Source organism: Macrotis lagotis, chromosome 4 (assembly GCF_037893015.1).
Source record: "Macrotis lagotis isolate mMagLag1 chromosome 4, bilby.v1.9.chrom.fasta, whole genome shotgun sequence".
Classification (NCBI taxonomy): Eukaryota; Metazoa; Chordata; class Mammalia; order Peramelemorphia; family Peramelidae; genus Macrotis; species Macrotis lagotis.
In genome coordinates, this window is record NC_133661.1 from 203,523,163 (window position 1) to 203,544,313 (window position 21,151).

General features: G+C 37.3%; 1 protein-coding gene and 1 long non-coding RNA gene across 8 annotated transcripts in view; one reads left to right on the forward strand and one right to left on the reverse strand.

The window, feature by feature from the left end:
- The first annotated feature begins 235 nt into the window (after positions 1–235).
- Positions 236–8,214, forward strand: LOC141522106 (uncharacterized). The gene is made up of 2 exons (XR_012478131.1): positions 236–2,073; positions 3,956–8,214. It is a non-coding gene; the product is annotated as an uncharacterized LOC141522106 (long non-coding RNA).
- The window catches only part of TTBK2 (tau tubulin kinase 2), a 242,175-nt gene continuing 228,373 nt past the window's right edge, over positions 7,350–21,151 (reverse strand). For all 7 annotated transcript variants that reach the window (XM_074235218.1, XM_074235212.1, XM_074235213.1 and 4 more), the window contains 2 exons: positions 11,767–13,037; positions 7,350–8,992 (listed from right to left, as the gene is read on the reverse strand). In XM_074235218.1, coding sequence (XP_074091319.1) covers positions 8,524–8,992; positions 11,767–13,037 — 1,740 coding nt within the window. In that variant the 3' untranslated portion in view covers positions 7,350–8,523. The remainder of the gene's footprint in view (positions 8,993–11,766; positions 13,038–21,151) is intronic.

Genomic DNA, 21,151 nt, shown 5'->3' on the forward strand with positions numbered 1-21,151 from the left:
GGCGGGGCCCGGCAGGAGGGGCCGGGGCCGAGGGGCCGGGGGGCGGGGCCCGGCAGGAGGGGCCGGGGCAGAGGGGCGGGGCCCGGCCGGGGCGGGGCGGGGCCCGGCAGGAGGGGCCGGGGGGCGGGGCCCGGCAGGAGGGGCCGGGGCAGAAGGGCGGGGCCCGGCAGGAGGGGGCGGGGCCCGGCCGGGGCGGGGCGAGGCGCCGCGGCCCAGGAGCAGCCCCCCCCCCCGGGGGAGCGCGGGCACCCGGACGGGGGCGGCGCCGGCCCGCCCGCTCCCCCGCTGAGCCCGGGGCGGCTCCGTGCGAGGGCACTGCCAAGCACGAGGCCCGGCTCAGACCTTCCTTGGCGGCCCCCGCGCCACGCTCCAGCTTTTCGCCCAGAGATTGTTGGAGGGTCCCCCACGGTGGACCTCGCTTGCTAAACCGCTCCCCACCCTCGCAGCACCCCAAAACCTAGACAGCGCCCGACCGCCAGTTCCTGTACTTTTGGTTTTGCTCTTCGCATTGACATAAATCGATAAAACCGGGACAGCGTCACCCATTGCAGAACTTGACTATATTGTGAAATCACGTCTTCCCCACGCACACGGCACGACTTTGGGACAAAATCCTCACGCTCACCTGTATGGATGCCAGCATTACAGTGCAGTCGAGCAAATGGGCCTCCGGGGCCAGCCTCAGGTAGCTTCTGTTCTGACCCGACCCACCGAGGCGGGCGCCGGCAGTGGCATGTGAGGAGGGACAGGGAAATAAGACAGACTCCTGCCTGCTGGTGAAGCTACTGAACAGAGAAATGGGCAACTCATCACACAGTACCTTTAGATGTTGATCAATGGAAAAATTCCAGGTCAAACCAGCCCAGGTAAGACAGCTCCTTTATTTCAAAGGAAGGTTACAGAAGAGACAACCAACTGTATGGCAGAGACAACAATTTGCATGACCAGGCATTACTGTAGTAAGAAGGGAGTTTCCCATGGCGGGAAAGACAACAGTGATTTACAAGCTGTGTTAACAAAGCACCCATGTGTTTGCATAATTAATTCTGGAGTCCGGACCTTTTGGGGAACAAACTCCAACAGAAGCACCCTACCACCCAGCTGTGAGAAAACCTGAGGCCGGGCGAGGTGGCGGGGCTGAGCATTCTCTAATTACCTGCAGATTCAAGGAGGGACAAAGGGAACTGATTAACTCCAGTATTGCACATTTAAGGCAGTGAGATCCAGTACAAAGTGCCGCATCTGATCAGATCAGAGGACCTGAGTTTAAATCCCATCTTGACCATTTACTGACACGTTTGCAACCCTGGGCAAATTGTTTAACCTCTCTGGGCAAGTTTCTTCATCTAAAACAAGGTTAGACTAGAGTTCTGTGTTCCCTTCTGGCTCAAAATCTGTGAATCTCTTCGACTGAGTTTTAAATGTGGTGTGTGTGGCAACCAACATCTTTTTCGGTTTTATATAGTTTATCCCTCTGAGTTTGGATCATTGCTGGATGTGAACTTGCACTTAAAGTAGCATGAGCTGTTTTTGCCTTTATGAAAGGAAAGTCTGAGATTGCTTTGGTAATCTGTAGGTGTAAGAAGCTTAAAAAAACAATCAAAAAAAATTTCGTAGCATTTCTTACTCCTAATAACCAAATGATCATAAAAATGCAGTCAGAGCTGGAATTTGCATGCGGAATGAATATTTTATTACTAGTTTATAAAAATAAAATACAAAATAATTTGAAAACAGAACTTAAAACACTGTACAAAGCCTTAATATGATACAAATGAGAAAATTAAATAAATAATTACATTTTTTTTATGTACAAATGGCCGATATGAAAGCACTCATATTTCTGCAGATAATTATGTCCTTGGTTGCCTGAGCAAAACATGAAAAAGGGGTGGGTGATGTTTGTAGGGGGAGATGGGACACTTTTGTATACAACACCTTTGGGAGACAACAAAATCAGAAGACAGTCTCACAGATGTGCCATTTAAAACAGTACCCAATACTTTCACAGAACAGCTTTTCATCTTCCTGTATCCTGTCACTGATTCACAAGGGGTCAAGAAGAATCATCAAGTGAGTGTTCACCTAACTTATTTGTCTGATTCAATAAGAAATTCTACCCTTCAGCTTGCTGTTTGAGTCTGATTTAGCAGTCATCAATAATTCACAGCTTCTTAAGTTTACTTCCTGGTTCAAAATGGGTTTTCCTTTTTTTAAAAAAAGTTTGGGATGTCTAGGTAAAAAAAAAAATGGCACAATGATGTAGGCACTGGCCGTTTCAAGAAGACTGCCAAAAGCAGAATGAAAACCTAGTGTGGGGTGTTCCCCAAAGAGCAGCATGCTGAAGAAAGCTAATGGATCCAGATTGAAGCAAATGAAGAACATCCTTCAATCTACTTCCTTTCATCTTTCTCAGTCTGCCTTCTCTGCTAGATGTCTTTTCACCAAAATCTTAAATGGTCTAGTTTCCCACTGTTTAGTGCCATCTTTTATCTTAGTAACCAATGATTTTTCTCTTAGGGAAAACCCAGTGAGTAGCTTAAAAAACTCAAGGTTTTTAAAGTCTTGTGACCTCCATCCTAACTGCTTCTCTCCCAGGCCCATTGATTGCTATTCAAGCTCTTTGCCTTTTAGCCTCTGAGAAGAAATAGGTCTATTTACCCATTAGAAGTGAATGAATACACAACATGAAAGAAAAATTGCATTTGAAATCAAACTGGCTAAAGAACCTAGATCCTGTGATATGAGTGTCATTAGGGATGTGAATTGCAGTTTGTACAAGACAATACTATATCCTAAAAGCTCACCTGACTTACCAAGAATCTTTACAATCAGACTGTGATCAGTCTGGTTGTTAAGCATCCAAATGTGGAACCTAATACTTGTTTGCTAAAGACAGAAAATGTACAAGGCAAATGTTCATAACAGTTTGTGAGATGAGCAGCCCCTACAATGCAAGAAACTACTCAGTGACCTGTTTCATTCTCCCCCCCAACCCCCCTGAGATAAATGGGCACCTTGCCAATGTTCTTGGGCATCTGGGAAAAGTAGGGCTGCATAACTCATGCTAAAAAAAGCTTAAGGAAGCAAGTTGGGCCCATCTAATAATTTCTAGTATACATTAGGAAGACATTCAAAATCCTATCACCTCATAAGGGAATGATAGAAAGAATGCCAAATGATTTTTCTTAAAATTTACTACTGGAAATGAAAATGAGTGGGAAAGATATAAGGAGGAAATGACTTGCTCCTTGACTGTGGAACTTTCTCAGCTTTTATGTCTAAAACATATATATTATATAATATATATGTATATTTATACATATATATGTATGCAGTCACCAGAGTATAATAAATATCAAGGTGATGCTTTATCTGATCATGTTTGTCAGGGAACACCAGGGGTCTGGAGAACAAGGGGTATGAAGCATGTTAAATCATAATGAAATTAGGAAGCATTCACTCATTGGAGTCAGAGTGTGTAGCTTTTGCTACTCTCCATTACTTTCTTGGGAAACCCACTTAAAGGAAACCTTTAAAAGTTTTTTTTTAAACTAAAACTTTTTTAAAGTATAAAACTGCCTACTATGGGGGATGGGATAAGGGTTGGGATAGTAAATATTAAAGTTTTCTTAAGTGGTTGTGTAAACTCAATCTGGTTACATTCTGTGGGGGCAGGAGTTGGGGTTTCCAGATTCAGTAGCTCTGACTCATTCCCTCTGAAATCAGATGTGAAGTCTTGAGTATGTATCATATATCTGTAAGTTCCCTAAGGTAAGTACATGATGATCTTGGGGAAAACCATGGTGGCTATGTCCCTTAAGTCTCTCTCTCTCTACCCCCCACCCTCTCTCTCTCTCTCTCTCTCAAAATAAGACTAATAAGCCTGTTTCTGCCTTGTCTACAGAACCAAAGGCAAAGAGAAGCCAAAAAGTAATGTTTTTTTCTTTCTCAGCACTAGTGGTATTGATGCTAAAGTGACCGTTCTCACCTGAGATAAAGTGCACAGAAACTCAGTGAACAAATATGTAAACAAAACATCCAAGACTTCCTACTATCAAGATTACAAAAGAACAGAAACAGAAGTAATGGTTCTCTCATACCAGTGCACTTTTGTTAGAAAGGAACCAAAAATATTTTTTTTTCAGTCTGAAGAGCTTAAGTTTCCTGTGACCACTAAAATTTGACTTAGCATTTATAAATAGTTTAAAGTACCCAGATTCAAATGCACCTTCCCCACCCCCTCATGGCTATTAAATTCTGATTTCTGGGATGCTGTTTCATCATCTAATCCTTAATACTAGATAAGTAAAGAAAATTTCCAAACTAGGGCCCCCCCCCAAAAAAAAATCTCTAATTCCGTTTCAACTTGATCACATCATGTGTGTTAGTTATGGTTCTAACTATCTGTATTTTTACATGCATAAAGCTCTTTCTCCCTGTAAAATAAATGAAACCTTGAAAAACATTAGCACAGAGATCTATATAGACTTTAAGTCTTATGTAAGATGTGAGTGCCTTCACAGTAGCTGTGCAGAAATGTTCCCAAAATGATCATTTACCAAGGTTAATCAAGAAGTCTTCTATAGTCTTTAAAAAATTGTAAATGTAGTACAATGCAGTAGTAAGCAGCAAAGACTTCTTTTGAGTCAAAAGAGCAAAAAATATAAAGTATATGTTGACTGCAATGGGTTCCAATAAATACTAATATTTTGCTAGTTATTTGGATCTCGATTATCCTGGTAATATTAGTAGAAAAATGGAATTCAGTTCACACCATGCAACTTAAACTTTAAGTGTAAATACATCATTATTAGCAAAGCCAGCTTGCATAGGAATGGTGAATTAGAGAAATAGTACATCTCTGAATTAAGTCCAAAATTCAGAGTTTCATAATTCCAGGCAGTTGCTTTAAGATTAAATTTTATCAGACATTAATTTTCTTCTTTTTATTTATCACATATTAAATCTGGTCCCACAAAATATCTTTATATGTGAAAACATATGCAGAGATTACCATATAGAATTTTAATTGAATGTCTCAACCAATCTCCATTCCCTGGGAAACAAAGTTCAGGATGAAATCATTTACCAACTTAAGGTGACTAAGATGTTCCTGCCCATGTCTTCTGCTCAACTGAAGAAATACAAAGAATTGGAGAAGAAAAAAGGGAGATTAGGAGGTTTGAGTAGATAACTGTGTTACAGTACCCAGGAATTGTAGGCTGTCAGAAGGCTTGCCTTCTCAACCTCAATTCAACTGAGGTACTTGAGATCCCATAATGCAGTTCTGGCTTTTGCCTTACATTTTTTATATATGTTTTTGTATTTGCATGTTAATATAATTTTATTTGACTTTGATTAGCACCTTCTCCTAAACCCCCAAATGCAACACATTTCTATTTCAGATATTCACTAATTTAAAAGCAATTAATTTGATTAAGTTATGCCTAACACCCAAGTCTGCAATATATTGTCACCTAGAAAAAAAATTCTTTATGTATCCTAACTTAAAAAAAAAAGATTCCTCCCTCTCCCAAAAAAGTTCTGAGCTAGCTTCTGCTCAGGAAAGCCACTCTGATTTTAGTCTGAGCAATACTCATCATCTAACAGCACAAATAATTAGTGCAAGGACAACTATGCTTTTAAAAAACATTTCTGTTAGATACTCTATATAGGGCATGTACTTTTAAATATACTTAATAATATGTGAAGGTAGAGCTACTTTGTGGGTTTTTCCCTTAAAAGGAAGCAGAGAGAGCAGAAACACATCTTTGGTTAACTCATTCTTTAACATGCAAGATAGATTCTTACATAATGATGGCTGCTTATCTCTCTATCCTGATGTGTAGTATTTGAGGCTTAACAAACTTTGCCAATGCTTCTTATACAAAAAAGCAGGCAGCACAGTGGAAAGGTCAGGGATACATTGAAGAGAATCAAAGTGGGGGAAACACATTTAAATGCTGCTCTGACTTCAGTGTTCGTTTGGGGAAACTTGGCAAAGATGCCGGTAGGAAAGTGAAATCATGTATACACTACAACAACAGTAGCCACATCTGTAACAACAGCTCTTCAAAATGGGTTATAACTAGTACAGTTCTGATCGGAGAGAAAAGGCCTTAAAGCAGACTACTTTAGCCAATACAACAAAATAAAAATTAGCTAACTCTGATATCAGAAGCCTACAAAGTACACAATAAAAATGAAGAAAGTAAAATGGAATGATAACAGTTAGGGATTCTTTATCAGTTCATGCTAACCTAGCATGGCATTCTTTTTGTCACTGGACTTAAACCATGATGATCATCCCAGATTTTCCACTTTAACCATGATGAGAATACTGTGAGATTAACATGACAAATTTTTTGAACCAGTAATACAAGAACTTTCAAGTATTTCTTTTTCTATTAAAGGCTCTCTTTAAATGAGAATTTAAACTACACTCTAAAACCTGGCTTATTTGAGAACTGCCACCCCTTAAACATTACACAGGGAAGGCAGGAAGAATCTGTGTGATGTCACATGCCAAGAAAATATTTTCAAAAAATGAAGACGCAAGGCCCAAGTGTATTTGAGGCACGCAATAGAAAGGGAATTTTACCATCTGCGGTCTATAAATTACAAATGGAGAATGAGAGTGAATGAGTTTATACGCATATGTCTATATATATATATTTATAAATATTTATATAATATAATTTACCATGAAGACATGCAAGTGTTGTTATTATACAATATGATACAGAAAGATCGGCCTTGCCAACATTACAGTTGCTTCAGGAACAGCAGGTATTCCCTACCTATTGCATTCCTCTGTAATGGTTGAAACTCAAATTAAGGTTCCCTACTATGCTACATTACTTATAGGAGACAGTACACACATGGAGAGTGTTGTTTGTTTTTTTTTAAGTCCAACACAGACTAAGAGAAAGTTCAGTGTAGCTTCAGGGCTACATTGATGCAGCATCAGAACATATTTACTCAAAGTATTCCTTTTTTTAAACCAAGGGAATGAAGTTTGGCAACAAACACAAGGTTAAAGGAAAAAGCACAGATGTTTGCTGGAAGGCAATTATCAACAGCAAGCAGACCTATTTATCTGACCCTGTTAGGTTTCCACAACACCCGGCATGCCAGGAACAGGGTGTACAAAGAAAGCCAATTCAAAGTCTGAGGCTTCATTTTTGACTGGTCCCTTTTGGGGGGGGAGTATATAATGGGAGGGTTTACGCTAGGGTCCTCTCATAGTCATTAATTGGGATGGAAGCTCAGTATTGTTCATCTGAGGCACAGAGGTAAGACCTGTGAGGAGCAAAAGATGGGTTAAAAAACACCAAAGATAACTATTTACGCCTGATCTTTTAGCTTTATTTCCCCAGATATTCAATTCTAGTTTTTAGGTAACTTAAAAAATGTAAGGCTTGAGGATCACCTCCCTCAACAATATACCTAATTTTCTTTTCTGGAGGTAAGCCTGAGATGTAGAAATGGAGAACCATGCCAGTATTCCTCTCCCATTTACTCTTTCTGGAAATATCTTGGTGGTTGACATTGAAAATAACTGGTGCTTCAAGGAATCAGGGAATGAGGATTTGAGTATAGTGAAATAAGCAGAGGGTTTCCTCTGCTTGAACTCTCCTACTTCCTAGAACCTTTCCAAGTTGCTACTTGTATAAAGGTTCAGGCTTCCAGATCAGTCTTTGGGACATACCCCATCTTTCCATAGTCCACAAAGAAGGCCTTTAGTTATCTGTCAATCATAGAGGAGAAGTACTGAACTCAAAGTATTGCCTCAAAGGACAATATGAGGGAACCAAGAACTTCTCTGGATTTGAAATAGCTAAGGGAAGTCCTAGCAAACACTGCTAAAAACATGTTAAAATATTTATGTTAAAAGATAAGCCTGGTGAGAGAAGGAAGAATGAATTATGTGGTCAAGATAAGCTCATGAAACTGGATTCCAAAGAGGTCATGTGGACTTGGAGCAAAGGTTACACAAAAACTCAACAGCTCATATGTACATACAAGCAAAGAGCATGTCATCACTGGCTTCCAGACAACATATTTTCTTAAATTAAGATGATCTGAGTAATACCAATTCTCTAAGGTGAGGAAACCTTAGATGAAAATATTAAAGTATATTCAACATTTGTTTAAGTAATCATTAAGCAAAGAGTAGGCCCACACTGTAAATTTCATTCAACTTCCCCCCACAAAACTCTCTTTTTTTTTAAAAAAGCTAAGAAATTAGAGATTACTGGACTTGGTGAGTTTTACTCAAATGAGTTTGCTGGACTCTCCCTTCACACGCACAAATACATTTTGATTTCTGATCTGCTTGCTGCCTGCCTTTGGGAAATTCTTTGTCATACATTCTTTTCATAAATAATTTATCATATGTTACTTTCTTTTGCAAGTGAAGGTCAACACTGATTTTTTTTTAAAATATATAGTACACGGACACAACATGCATCAGATTTAGGAGGATTTCACACCTGTGATAGGGACATAGCTTGGTTCCTATCTGCTGAGTTTACTGGCTGACTTATTCTTCCCTGGGGGAGTTTTGGGACTGGCAGAATGATGGTAGAGACTGCCTGATCCTTTCATGCCATTCTTGCTGGGTTTAAGACAGCAGTGCTCCTGTTGGCAGGACCTCCTCGAAGATGAGGATCCTGAGTGGCTGGGAGGTGATTTACTTCTCCCCAGATGTGGGGATGAACTCCTCTGGTCATGGTGGGGCCTTCCAGCCCTGGATGGTGAGGAACTTGAAGTGCGGGGCAAGGAAGAGCTTCGTGGGGAGGCGCTGGGACTTCTCCGAGGGACAACTGGGCTCTTGGGAGGTGTTTTTGGACTGTGAGGGGAGCCAGGACTCTTGCACTGTGTAGAGCCCCGAGATTTCTGAGATCCATTTTGAAGAATTTGAGCCAGACGGGAGAAAAGGTCTGAGTCAGAATTGCTGCTCCCTAGGACTTTATACCTACGTAACCTTAAAAGAACACAAGAAGAATTATCTTGATATTCACACTTCAGTAAGATATATAAAAATCTGTCAACTGTAAACTTCCTAAAATACATACCACACTTTACAAATGCCAGATGTTTGTGTCATTATAAGAATATAGTTTTGAGGGTACAGAGAAATTCACTGTTTTGCTTTTACTTGTCAATATTTTTAGGAATTTGAGAAGATCACATGTATATCATGTGATACTGGTTAGACAATTTAGTCTGAGCAGGTCTACATATATGGAGAGCTTAACATGATGCTGCGAGTCTTCCATATGAATTGTACCCACTAAGAAGAATAAAGACTTTGATTAAAAATATTTGTTATATTTAATAATTTATAAAATAAAAAGATTTTACTTAATCCCTCAACTGTCCTTATCTGTGAAAAGTTAAAGCTAAATGATCATTTTTTTCTAGTTAATGTAATTCTCTATTTCTGTTAAATTAATGGAACCTCTAAGAAGTCCTAATACCATTGTGTTTGAAAAGGTGTTTGGTAAGCCTTCACTTTGATTTATAAAATTTTAAATTGCTAAACTGCTACTACTATAACCTTATTACCAGGCACCTGGAAAATGACCTTCAGGGCTATACTAGCACCTTTAAGAAACATGAAACTTAGAAATGACATTTAATAATCAGTCATCAATAACATATTCACTTTTTCTGGGCTTCTTTTCCCTCTTATGAGTATCATATTAAGTTTAGGAGACTGTTGTGCCAGGACTCTGGACGAATAGAACTATAATTAAAATTAATTTGGTCTGTGGCTTTAGTACCATGGCCCAATTGAGAAGTTAAAGCTGATTTATCCTATGTTATGTTTAACACAGTGCTACCTCCTGGGCCTACTTACAAAACGTTACCCTGATTAGCAGAAAAGACACTGATTTTTATGACCTTAAAATGATCAACATTTTGAGATTTATTTTCTTATGTTGAACCCAAGTCATAAATTCAACAAAGCAACTGAGCAACTATTTATAATAAACCGCCTAACACATGCAAGAATAACATGTCCTTCTAGTCAAGAGGCTTCCTTTCTATTGAAAGATCATACTGGAGGAACATAAATAGAACACAAGAAAAGGAATAATGAGGGCAAAGGAGATAAAGTAGAGAAAAATTTGAGGAGAGAAAGAACACTGATGAGATCAAGGATGGTTATACAAAGGAGGTGGGCCCCTGAAGCAAGACTACTCTAAGGTGGAAAAGAGAAGGAATACATTCCAGACATAGGGGAGAACTGATCCTCTCAGATCTTTTTGCCTTTGGTTCATACTTTTCCCTACAGCTTGGGATATCCTCCCCATTCTTTATACTATATCTGATAAAGTCCTATCCATCCTTTAAGGTCCAGTCCAAATTTTGCTTCTTCCATCAACTGACCACCCCTGATTGCTACCAGATAGTAAAATCCTTTCTTCCCTTGGGTCTTACTTAACAGTTAGTTTGAGCTTCACAAATAATTCTTTATCATAGTAATATATGTATATAAGCTTAGGTTACTTAGGTGCTAAGTTTCACAAGATTTGGGACCAAATAATATTTAATTTTTTATTCTTCCTTAGTGCTTTTCACATGAAAGGTACTTATGAAATAATCTGCGTTGAGGAGATGTTAAAAGAGAAAAATCTGAGTGATGAACCCTTGACTAAATCCTTATTCTATCAAGAGAAAATGTATAGGTCCTGGGCAAATCCTTAGATCTTAATGTCTCATTTAATGTACTTATTATTAGTATGCAATTGGAAACATTCTTTCTTACTTCTCTTAGACATTGGTACTTTAAAGCTAGTTCTTGGTATAAGCTCATATTATAGTTAGACCCTTTATTTAAAAAAAATTTTTACAATACAAAAACATATTCAAAGGGAGATTTATAACTATATTGCTTGTAACTGCAGATGTTTGTTTTGTCATTAGTTTCCTGTTAAAAGCTTAGGGTCTCTTTTCTTTTCCTTATTGATATTTTCTACCCTGGAAACCTCAATGTTTCAGTTCTCAAGGGAAGAAATCTTTGATATCACCCTGGCAAATTATGATCTTCCTCTTTTCCACCTCTAAAAAAAATTGTAATACATGTCACACCATAAATCACAAATACAAAACAACTTTACACACAAAGACTGGTAAAATCTGTTGTAGTATTTTTTTAGGGGAATTCATCTTAATCTGATCAGGAAAGCACCGAGGGCCATCTGCCAAGACCAGAAATAGTTTTTAATATAGAGTTAGACAATATAATGATATTTATTAAAATGATATTCCAACTACTTATGGAAGCATTTAGACCTTAAAAATCACTCTGCTTTTGGAGAGAAAATGCTTGAATAAGATTTCAAAGGCTAGGAGAATAATTATAACTTTAAGTACTTTAAGATTTACAAAATTATTTCTTTACAACACCCTTATGAGGCCTATCATGCACATATTATCTGCATTTTAAAATGAAGAAACTTTTCAAAAAGCCCTTGGTCTTCCTAGCATCAAACAGCTTGAAAACATTAAAACCAAGACTAGAACTAGGTCTGCTACAACCAGTCCTCTTTCTACTTTGTTGGAGTACCAAAACCTTATTTAAAAAAAGAAAAATAGATAAACCCATTTTTAACTCATAGGCCTTACAAAAATAGGTGAGGAAGGGTGGAAAGCATAGTTTGTTGTCCTTTGAACTGTGCTATGGTATGACTTAAGAATGCTTTCTTACAAACACTTTAACATATACATGTTCTGTCCTTTTGGTCTTACCTGGCTTCTACTCCAGGTCTAGTTGGAGGCTTTCCTGGTGGTGGCCGAGGAAAGAATTGAGCTGAGGCTGAGTTACTGACTTGGTCTGTATTAGCCCAGGTAACTGGCCGTGGAATTTTGCTCTTTCTAGCCTGGGAGCTGAGAGGTGACAGAAAGCTATCCTCGGCTGACCTGCTCAATTGAGGGTCTATTGTTAGTCTTGAAAAGGGAGTGAAGACTTCATCCTCAGGAAAGGGAACAGGAACAGCAGCTAACTTCTCTTCTAGTGATTTGTCAGAGGCACTTGAGAGGTCACCAAGCAAAGACTTGAGTTGTCTTTTCTCCACCAGCAGCTTGACTAGATCTGGCTGGTAAGCTTTCTTTTGAAGGAGTTTCTCTTTTGCTGAAACTGGAGAAGAGGACTCAAAAGTCGAGTCTATCTCTTGTGCTAGAACAGGGATGCGACTGTGTCTAGTTATAAAGGATGACCTAATGACATCTTTCCTGGATGTGGGAGAATGTTCATTTTCTGAAATGCAATGAAACAACTCTCCATTTCTAGGGGAAATTTTCTCTTTCTTACCCTCTTGATGTAAAAAAGCAGAGAGATCCCCTTGGTGACTGAGCATACCTTCTCCCTTCCTGATATCCTCTCCTCTCTGGAATTTGCTTTTTTGAGCCTGAGTTATCTGTCCTTCACCATGTGGGTGGATGATTTGTGCTGGAGAAATTTCTGAAGTTGCACCTGCCAGAAGTTTCATTATCTCATGATTTGTGTCCTGATTTGGCACCAAGCAGAAAGTCCGTGTCCTGAATTCTTCAAGAGGTTCGGGAATAGGTGGATGCTCCCTTTCTAAATCTCCTGGAAGATTAGAAATCTCAATGAAACAGTGCCCTTTGCCTAATTTCTCCTCCTCATTATCTGAATCCAACACAATGCTCTTCTCTTCAGCTCCCAAAGGGAGAGTCTGAAATTCTTTTGTGACCACTTTTATGTTGTTTTGGTCAGGCAGCTCTTTTTGAACCAAGTCTTGGGATTTGACACATTCCTTAGTGAGGCCTTCCCTTGAAGCATTCTCCTGATGATCTAAGGGAAGCACCCAATCTGTTCTGCTGGCACCACTAGGAAGTTCACCCTCTGTCCCTACCACACCAGACACATTTTCTCTTGGAGAGTAAAGCTCGACAGTGTGTTCCAGGGGCTGAAGATCCTTCTTCTCCAAGGGTTGGCCATAATGAAAGCTTCCTGAAGTGGACTGTGTGGATGCCACAGAGGGTCTGGGAATTGTGACCTAAAATCAAAAAATAAAGGAAAAAAAAAAGAAAAAGTATTAGCTAAAATCTATAATTTAGATGTAGAATCAGTATCTTCAACCTATTCTAAGCATTTAGACCTGATAAGAAATATAGAAATAAAAGCTAAACATTAACTTTTAAGTTAAAAAACAAAACAAAAATACATTACCTGAGAATAAGGATCTAGCAAACATCTTTAGGAATTATAAAGAAAATGATCCTTTGGCAAGTGAATGTAGATATCCTTGTCTTTATAAAAGCAGTTACCAAGGGAGAAAATGCTTGTTCATTTTGTGACCTGTAGATAAACTGCCACTTATCCAGGCTTAGTAAGGACAATGCCTCTGGTAAGGCAAAGTGATGCCTGCCCTTCAAACTGTCATGGAAGATAAAAGTTCAATCTCCAAAAATATCATTATCGAAGGTTTCCCAAGTTCTATGTAATTTGTTACAATTGACAATGTAGAATTTGGAAAGAAAAATGATTAGTAAATAAGATTCCTTCATATGTAGGCATAACTAGCCAAATAAGCTCAAAGTCCATTCTACTTATTGGAAGGTGTTTGCCCCATGCTCCTTGATGCCCATATTCTGAGGAAAAGTTTGGTCCAGAGAAGATTTGGGGGATACTGGATTAGAAAAGTTCTCAGTAGGGTTAATCTGGTTGCTGTTACTTCCAATTCAAAATACTTCCATGTATTAGTGGATCAGATACATTATGTTTTTTGTCATTTTTGTAAATAGAATTACTTTTTAAAAAATTTCTCCACTTGGGGAATAGAAGAATGAATTTTTCTAGGTTTACTCCACAGCCTAATTAAAACCTTTCTAAATTCATCACATCAATTTTCTGTCATATCTCTTATTTTTTCTAGGCCTTATATAAACATGTACCTTCTGAAAAAAGTGATATATGTCTTTTGTTGGCAAACCTTACCCCACAGTTGCTTTCCCCCCCCCATATCTTATTAAAACTGCTATCACTGCTAATACTATATCAAAGGGAAATAGTAAAGGAAAATTTTGTTTTGTACCAGTTTTTAGTAGGATTGAAATTTTATTTCTTTAATACATGGGATGTTGGAATTTTTTTAATTTTCAAGAAGATGATTGGGGAAAAAATTCTTTTACTTCATTTGTGATAAGCGCAATGAGAAATTTCTACCCATTTTTAAAGCCTTACTGAACTTCTACCTCTTATATGAAGACTCTCCGATTCTATTCTATCAGTAATGTTCTCCCCTCCTTATATTGTTCTAAAAATGCACTTATGTTTTGTTCTAGGCAGATTTTATATACTTTTTAATATATGATAACATACTACATGTAATTCACAAATGTATATGTATATACACAAAGAAAGAATTACTATGAAGTATGCTATTTTTTTTTGTCTTTCTGTTAGATTGTAAGCTCCAGGAAGGCAGGGGCTATAACTCTGAACCTCTCCCAAATAGTTTGCACTTGTTTGCTGAATTGCTATTGTTGAAAATTACCAAAGGCCACTCATACCTTTTTATGATGTTTCATGGTGTTTTTGGTTGAAACAGTGTAATGCTGATCAGTTTCCATCTGTGAATCCTTAGTGTTTCTAACTAATAAGTTCTTTTTAGTTATGCTCCTTTAAAAATTTAATGCTGCATTTTATTTGATGATACATAAATTAGCTTATTACATAGTTATTTTCAAATTTCTTTTTTTTTTAATTTTTTTATTTCAAGGCAATGGGGTTAAGTGCCTTGCCCAAGGCCACATGGCTAGGTAATTATTAAGTGTCTGAGGTCGGATTTGAACCCAGGTACTCCTGACTCCAAGGCCAGTGCTCTATTCACTGCACCACCTAGCCACCCCTCAAATTTCTTTTTCCCTCAGACTATGCCTGGGATTAGCTAATTGACTTGGCACTCCTTGGGGCCATGTCTTGCTACTGTCTGTATAGCTACTTGCTTCACTTTCCATCTTTATTTTTTTTTTAAACCTTTACCTCTGGAAAAAGTCTATCAATTGTTCCACTCACCATCTTTATGACTTCCTAGATCATAACAGCATTCCTTTGCCTACTAATTTGCTTATATGTGTTTTTTGTCCATAAGGATGAGAGCAGGAACTATTTTAATTTTGTATTTGTATCCCCAGTACTTATCACAATGCTTAAAACTTAATGAGGGCTTTCTTTCATTGTGGTCTTTTCCCCTTAGATTTTAAAATCAAGACTATTTTTACTTTTCAAGAATTATTAAGTATTATACACTTAAAATCTTAAACACAATGTATATTGCATAGAAATCACTTGTTCTTTCAAAGTTTAGGGGAAAAAATCACTCATCTATCCTTCTGGCTTGTGTATATGAATTTTATAAGACAAATAATTAATGATCTACTTCATTTTTTTCTCAGGTTAGTCTGCTTAATTTATCTATCTCTTGTATCAGTTTGGGTAATTTTGGGGTACTTTTCCATTTCACCTAGATGCTCTAATTCATTCATCAGTGCATAATATTTTCACATCATTTTCTTAGTTCTGTCATCATCTCAACTTTCTTCTTATGTTTTCTGTCTCCTGAATTCTTAACATTTGCTCTATAATTTTGTCACAGTTCTTCCAATATCTTCTTTTTTTTGTTTTATAACATTTGTAAATGGTTTGAGAAGCTTTATGTGAACAGAAGCCTAATGAGGGGGGAAAAGCCATGCTTGTAAAGGAGAGGTGTTTCATTTAAAGGTATTTCTCTTATTCTATGGTATTTACACGGAGACAGAACATGGTACATTTTCATTCATCATTTTCTTCAACCTCCTCATCCTCCTCTTATCTTTTTCCAGTCAGCTTTAGTAGTCCCCTTTAACTCCATCAAACTTTCTTTTCAACTTATAATCTGTGACATCCTTCTCATATTTCTCCTTCAGTTTGAATGCCTTATTCTTATAATGTAATTTCTCATTGTTCCACATTCTGCCAAGCTTATTTATCATATCCCCAATGTATATGCCAAGGTTTGTAGACTTGATCCTGGGGTGAAATACTGAACAGAATAGGAAGAAGCCAGATAGTCTGCTTTTTGCCATTTTTCATTGGTCCATAATTCTTTCATTTCTTCATCCTATCTTTTGCCATCTCATCAAATTTGGATTTCTCTTTCCCTAAGGTCTTCTACCTCTCAGAGCACCATTTAGAAAACTCTGCAAAGTTAACAGGAAATCTGGATTTTTCTTCTTATGCTCTTTCCAGTAAGTGTGCAAAAAGAAGGGGTAAGCGGACATCTTGCCCTTCAGTTCCTTGGGGTTACCTTTAGGTATGGTGAGTTCTGTACTATTTGTTAGTTTCTGCCCATAACATCATCATCATCATCATCTTTATTCCTTCCTCCTCTTCTCCCCCTTCCTTCTTCTCCTCCTCCTCCTCCTCCTCTTTTCTTCTTCTGCTTTTGCTATGTTATGACCTCCAGCTTGGTGGGCAGTTCATTTGTGACTTAACTATTTCTATCACATTACCTCCAACCACAAAGAGTATGGCTCCCAATGCAGGATAGGGTAGGGCAAGGGAAGAGACAGAGGGAACTCAGGAGGTGGAGGAAGACAAGATGGGGAGGAACTTTTGTTTTGTTTATTCTTAAGGGAGTTATCTCCCTCAAAAGAAAAATACCCTTTTCAAATGCTACCTGTCTGGCACCTTGATTGAACCTGCTCATTCCTCACTTGCCTAATTTAGTCAATAGGAGGCTTATAAAATAGGGAAATTTCCAATCACTTGCTACAGAAATATATTTAAATCTTATATAAAGCCTTTGACATTTCCTCATTTTGATCAAAGTGACACTATAGTGTCAATTGTAGAACAATAAAGAGAGGTGTGGGGAAGTAAAAGGGCCTACTGGAGGGAAATTGCTCATATTTTCTTAAACTTTTGTTCCCTACATTCCCTTTATATGTCTATAAAATAATCAGACTATTTGATTTCTGGGACTTGGTGCCAAATTTATAATAATTATTTGATTAATGCATAAATTCCACAGTTGGGATCACAGGAAACTCATTCACTGAAGATTTACATAGAAATATTGTTAACAGCATTAAAAAATATATCATGACTGCTCCAGGTTAAGAAGCCCACATCTCACAGCAATTGGATCAAAGATCTAAAGATTTTTAAAACAGAAGAAAAGGAACACTATATTTATCTCAATTATGGCTAAGAGTATCATGGTAGAGTAGGAGGAGTCAGAGGACTTGGGTTCTAATCCATCTTCTGATATTTATTATTTGTGTCATTGCGGTCAAATAATTTCTTCACTTTCAAATGGGGGGGGTTTATCTTCATGACCTTTGAGAATCCTTCCAGTTTTAGATCTATGGTTCTATGAATAAATTCCTATCTATCAAACAGGTTTAATTATAGAAAAGGAAATATTTTGTACAACATAATCTAAAAACAAAAGAGATTGATTAAAAAACCTGTAATAACAATATGTGATTAAAAATTCGACATTCCGAATACACAAAGAACTGTTGGAGATTTTCATATCTAATTCCTATTTTTTTCCACTGGATAATTGATTAAAGGGAAGTGTTCACAATTAATGAGAAAAAACAAAGCAAAGCAACTTTTAATTACAACTTCATACTCATTCAATTTCCAAAACTAGTATAAAATTATAACATTTAATATTGGTGGAACTTGGAGAAAAAGATACTTTAATGTATCCTACATGAAGCTATAAGCTAAATGCATGTTTTAAACCCCCCCAACAACCTGGAAAGTCTCACAGATACCAAAACATATTACTTTTTTTGTAGTAGCAAAAATCCAAATGCAAAGTGGGTACTCATCATTTGAAGAAGAGAATAAATTATTGTACATAATTTATATTCATATATAACACACTATACAAATGTAATAGAACAGTAATATATAATCATTGCTACATGACAATATGAAAAATTCAGACATAAAGGAAGATTTGCATAAATTGATGAAATCACTATGTCAACATGAATTTACTAAATGTAGCTAGGTGTCAGAGTGAAAAGAATGGCTAAACCTGGAGGCAGGAGTTCAAATCCAGCCTCAGACACTCACTCACTGGATGACCCTGAGCAAGTCACTGACTCATGCTTGCCTCCATTTCTTCATCTGTAAACTCAGCTGGAGAATGAAATGGCAAACTATCCCAGTGTCTTTGTCAAGAAAACCCCAAATTGGGTCACAAAGAGTCAAAAATGACTGAAAAATGAAAAATGAATGTGCTAGACTCTATGCTAGGCATATGGGTATAGCGGGGAAAAAAATGAAAAAGTTCTTGGATTTAAGGAGATTGTGGTCTATTGGATGAATTTAACTAGATACAAGGGTGTTTGTGTATGTGTGTGTGTGTGTGTGTGTGTGTGTGTGTGTAAAAAAAGGTGATTGGGGAAGGCACCAGGTAGTTAAGGGGAGGGAGAATACAAATGCCTCACAAAGGAGAGGGTATTGGATCTGAACCCGAAGAAAACAAGAGATTCTGAGAGATCATGGTTGTGGATATAGGACATTCTAGGACTAGAGGACTGCTTATTTAAAGACATAGGGCTGGGGGAGGACTGGAGAAGAAAAGCAAATTGACCAGCTAGTTACAACAACACAGAAAAGGAGAGGAAGATAGGGTAGAATAAGGCTGTAAAGGATTTTAAAGGATAAGTAAAGGGGTTTGAAAACTCATGGAATTTGATAGAGGAGTAATAGAGCTTAAGATCTATGCTTTAAGAAAATCATTTTGGCAACTGTGTAGAGGATGAATTGGATAGAGAAGAGACTGGAGGCAGAGGAAGAAATGAAGCTACTACAGTGGTCCAGGCAAGAGGTCATAAGGGCTTGAGCTATAAAGGGTAGTGGTTATGAGAGATGCAGTGGAGGTAAACCTGACATGCTAACTTACCAACTGATTTTTTTATGTAGGAAGAGGAAATCTAGGAGCTGAAGAGCACTCTGCGGTTATGAACCTAAGTGTGAGCACATAGATCAGAAGAGGGGTCTAGAAACCAAAAATTTTTTGTTAAAGTTTTTATTTTAACTAAATATAAATTGTTTTGATCTTATGATTTTATTTGGGATTTTATTCCTTATCTTGTTTCTATTTGAGACTAATCTGCCAAGTACCCAGTATTCTTATTTAACTTTATTTCTCCATTATAAATAAGCAGTATTATTTTCATGGGAGCTGGTGAGAGAAAAGAGCTATTGAAACACATTGCCTCTACTCCTCAAAGAAGACTTTCTCATAGTGGGCTTATATAGGAATCCAGATCCTGCTAGAAATCAACAATTGGCTTCTGAAGAGAACATGAAGTGATGGCAGACTTGCCCTACTTTATATCCCACAAAGCTCCAACTCCTCCGTTCCCTTATATCCTTTCCAAACCATTTCCTTGATCCTAGCAAATTTTTTTTGTCTTTATCAATTGTTATTTGTTACATATCCTCAAAATCTATCCTTCTCTTCTCTACTATAAATGCCTTGGCATAAAAATACTTTCACAGAAGAAATCATAGTCAACCAAAATAACATTTAATTAAATAGAATGACTACCAAATGGTTAGAAACGAATGTATTATATTCAGTTCTGGGCAATATCTGGGAATGATCTTGATCGTTTGGAATACATTCAGGAAAGGCAACCAAGATACTGAAGAGTCACAAAATCATTACCTACATGGATTATCAGATAGTCTTGATGACTGATGCTTTAAAATATAGTTTGAAGATTGGATATGCTATTCTCCCTTTGATCCTATTTCTTTTCACTGACTTATAGATTTTTTATTTTTTCAAATAAATTATTATTTTATCAAGTTCTATAAAAAATTCCCTTTCTGGGGAGGCTAGGTGGCACAGTGGATAGAGCACTGGCCCTGGAGTCAGGAGTACCTGAGTTCAAATCTGGCCTCAGACACTTAATAATTCCTAGCTGTGTGGCCTTGGACAAGCCATTTAACCCCATTGCCTTTCAAAAACCTAAAAAAAAAATTCCCTTTCATAATTTGTTTGATATAACATTAAAAATGTAAATTTACTTTTGTAGGATTATCCTTTTTATTAGCTTGCCATGGACTATCCATGAGCACTACATATTCTTCTACCTATTTAAGTTGTTCCTTATTTCTTTAAAGAACACTTTCTAACTAAATCTATACAACTCTTTTGAGTGCTTAGGTAGATTGATCCCCAAGTTTTTCATATAAATTTTGTATTTATTTGGAATGGGATTCTCCTTTCTATCACTGTCTCTTGAGTTTTCTTATTATGTAAATATGCAGTTTGTTTTTGAGGGTTTAACCTCCAAATTTTCTGTACCTATTATTTTAATAACTTTGCTGAAACCCTGGAATTATACAACTAAGTCATCATATTATCAGCAAATAGTCTTTTATCTCTTTTAGTATCTTTATAGATACTATCCATCTTAATTTCTTTCTCTTGGTTTTATTATTATTGCTAACACTTCTAGAACTATCTAAATAATAAATAGTACTCTTATATTTACTAGAAAAGGTTCTAATTGGGGCAGTTAGGTGGCACAGTGGATAGAGCACAGACCCTGGAGTCAGGAGGACCTGAGTTCAGATGTGGCCTCAGACACATAATACTTACCTAGCTGTGTAACCTTAGGCAAATCCCTTAACCCCATTGCCTTACAAAAAACCCAAAAAAACAAAGGAAAAAGAGATTCTAGTTAAGTCCCCATGGTCTATAATACTTTCTTTTGCTTTTAGATAGATGATTTTTATGATATATTTTTAATTTTAATTTTTTCAGTATTTAATTTTCCCAGGTTACATATAAAAACAATTAACACTCATTTTTATAACTTTTGAATTTCATATTCTCTCTCTTCCTTTCTCCCCTCCATCAATGAGAAGGCAAGCAATTTGCTATAGGTTATGTATAGTTCATTGCCATAATAGTCATGATGTGAAAGAATTCTCAAGTTAAAAAACTATATATATATATATACTGCAATCTGTCTTCAGATACCATCAGTTCTCTCTGGGGATAAATAGCATTTCAGAGCTCTCTTGTGTCACTGTATAGCTGAGAAAAGCTATGTCATCCATAGCTGAATATCCTACCATATT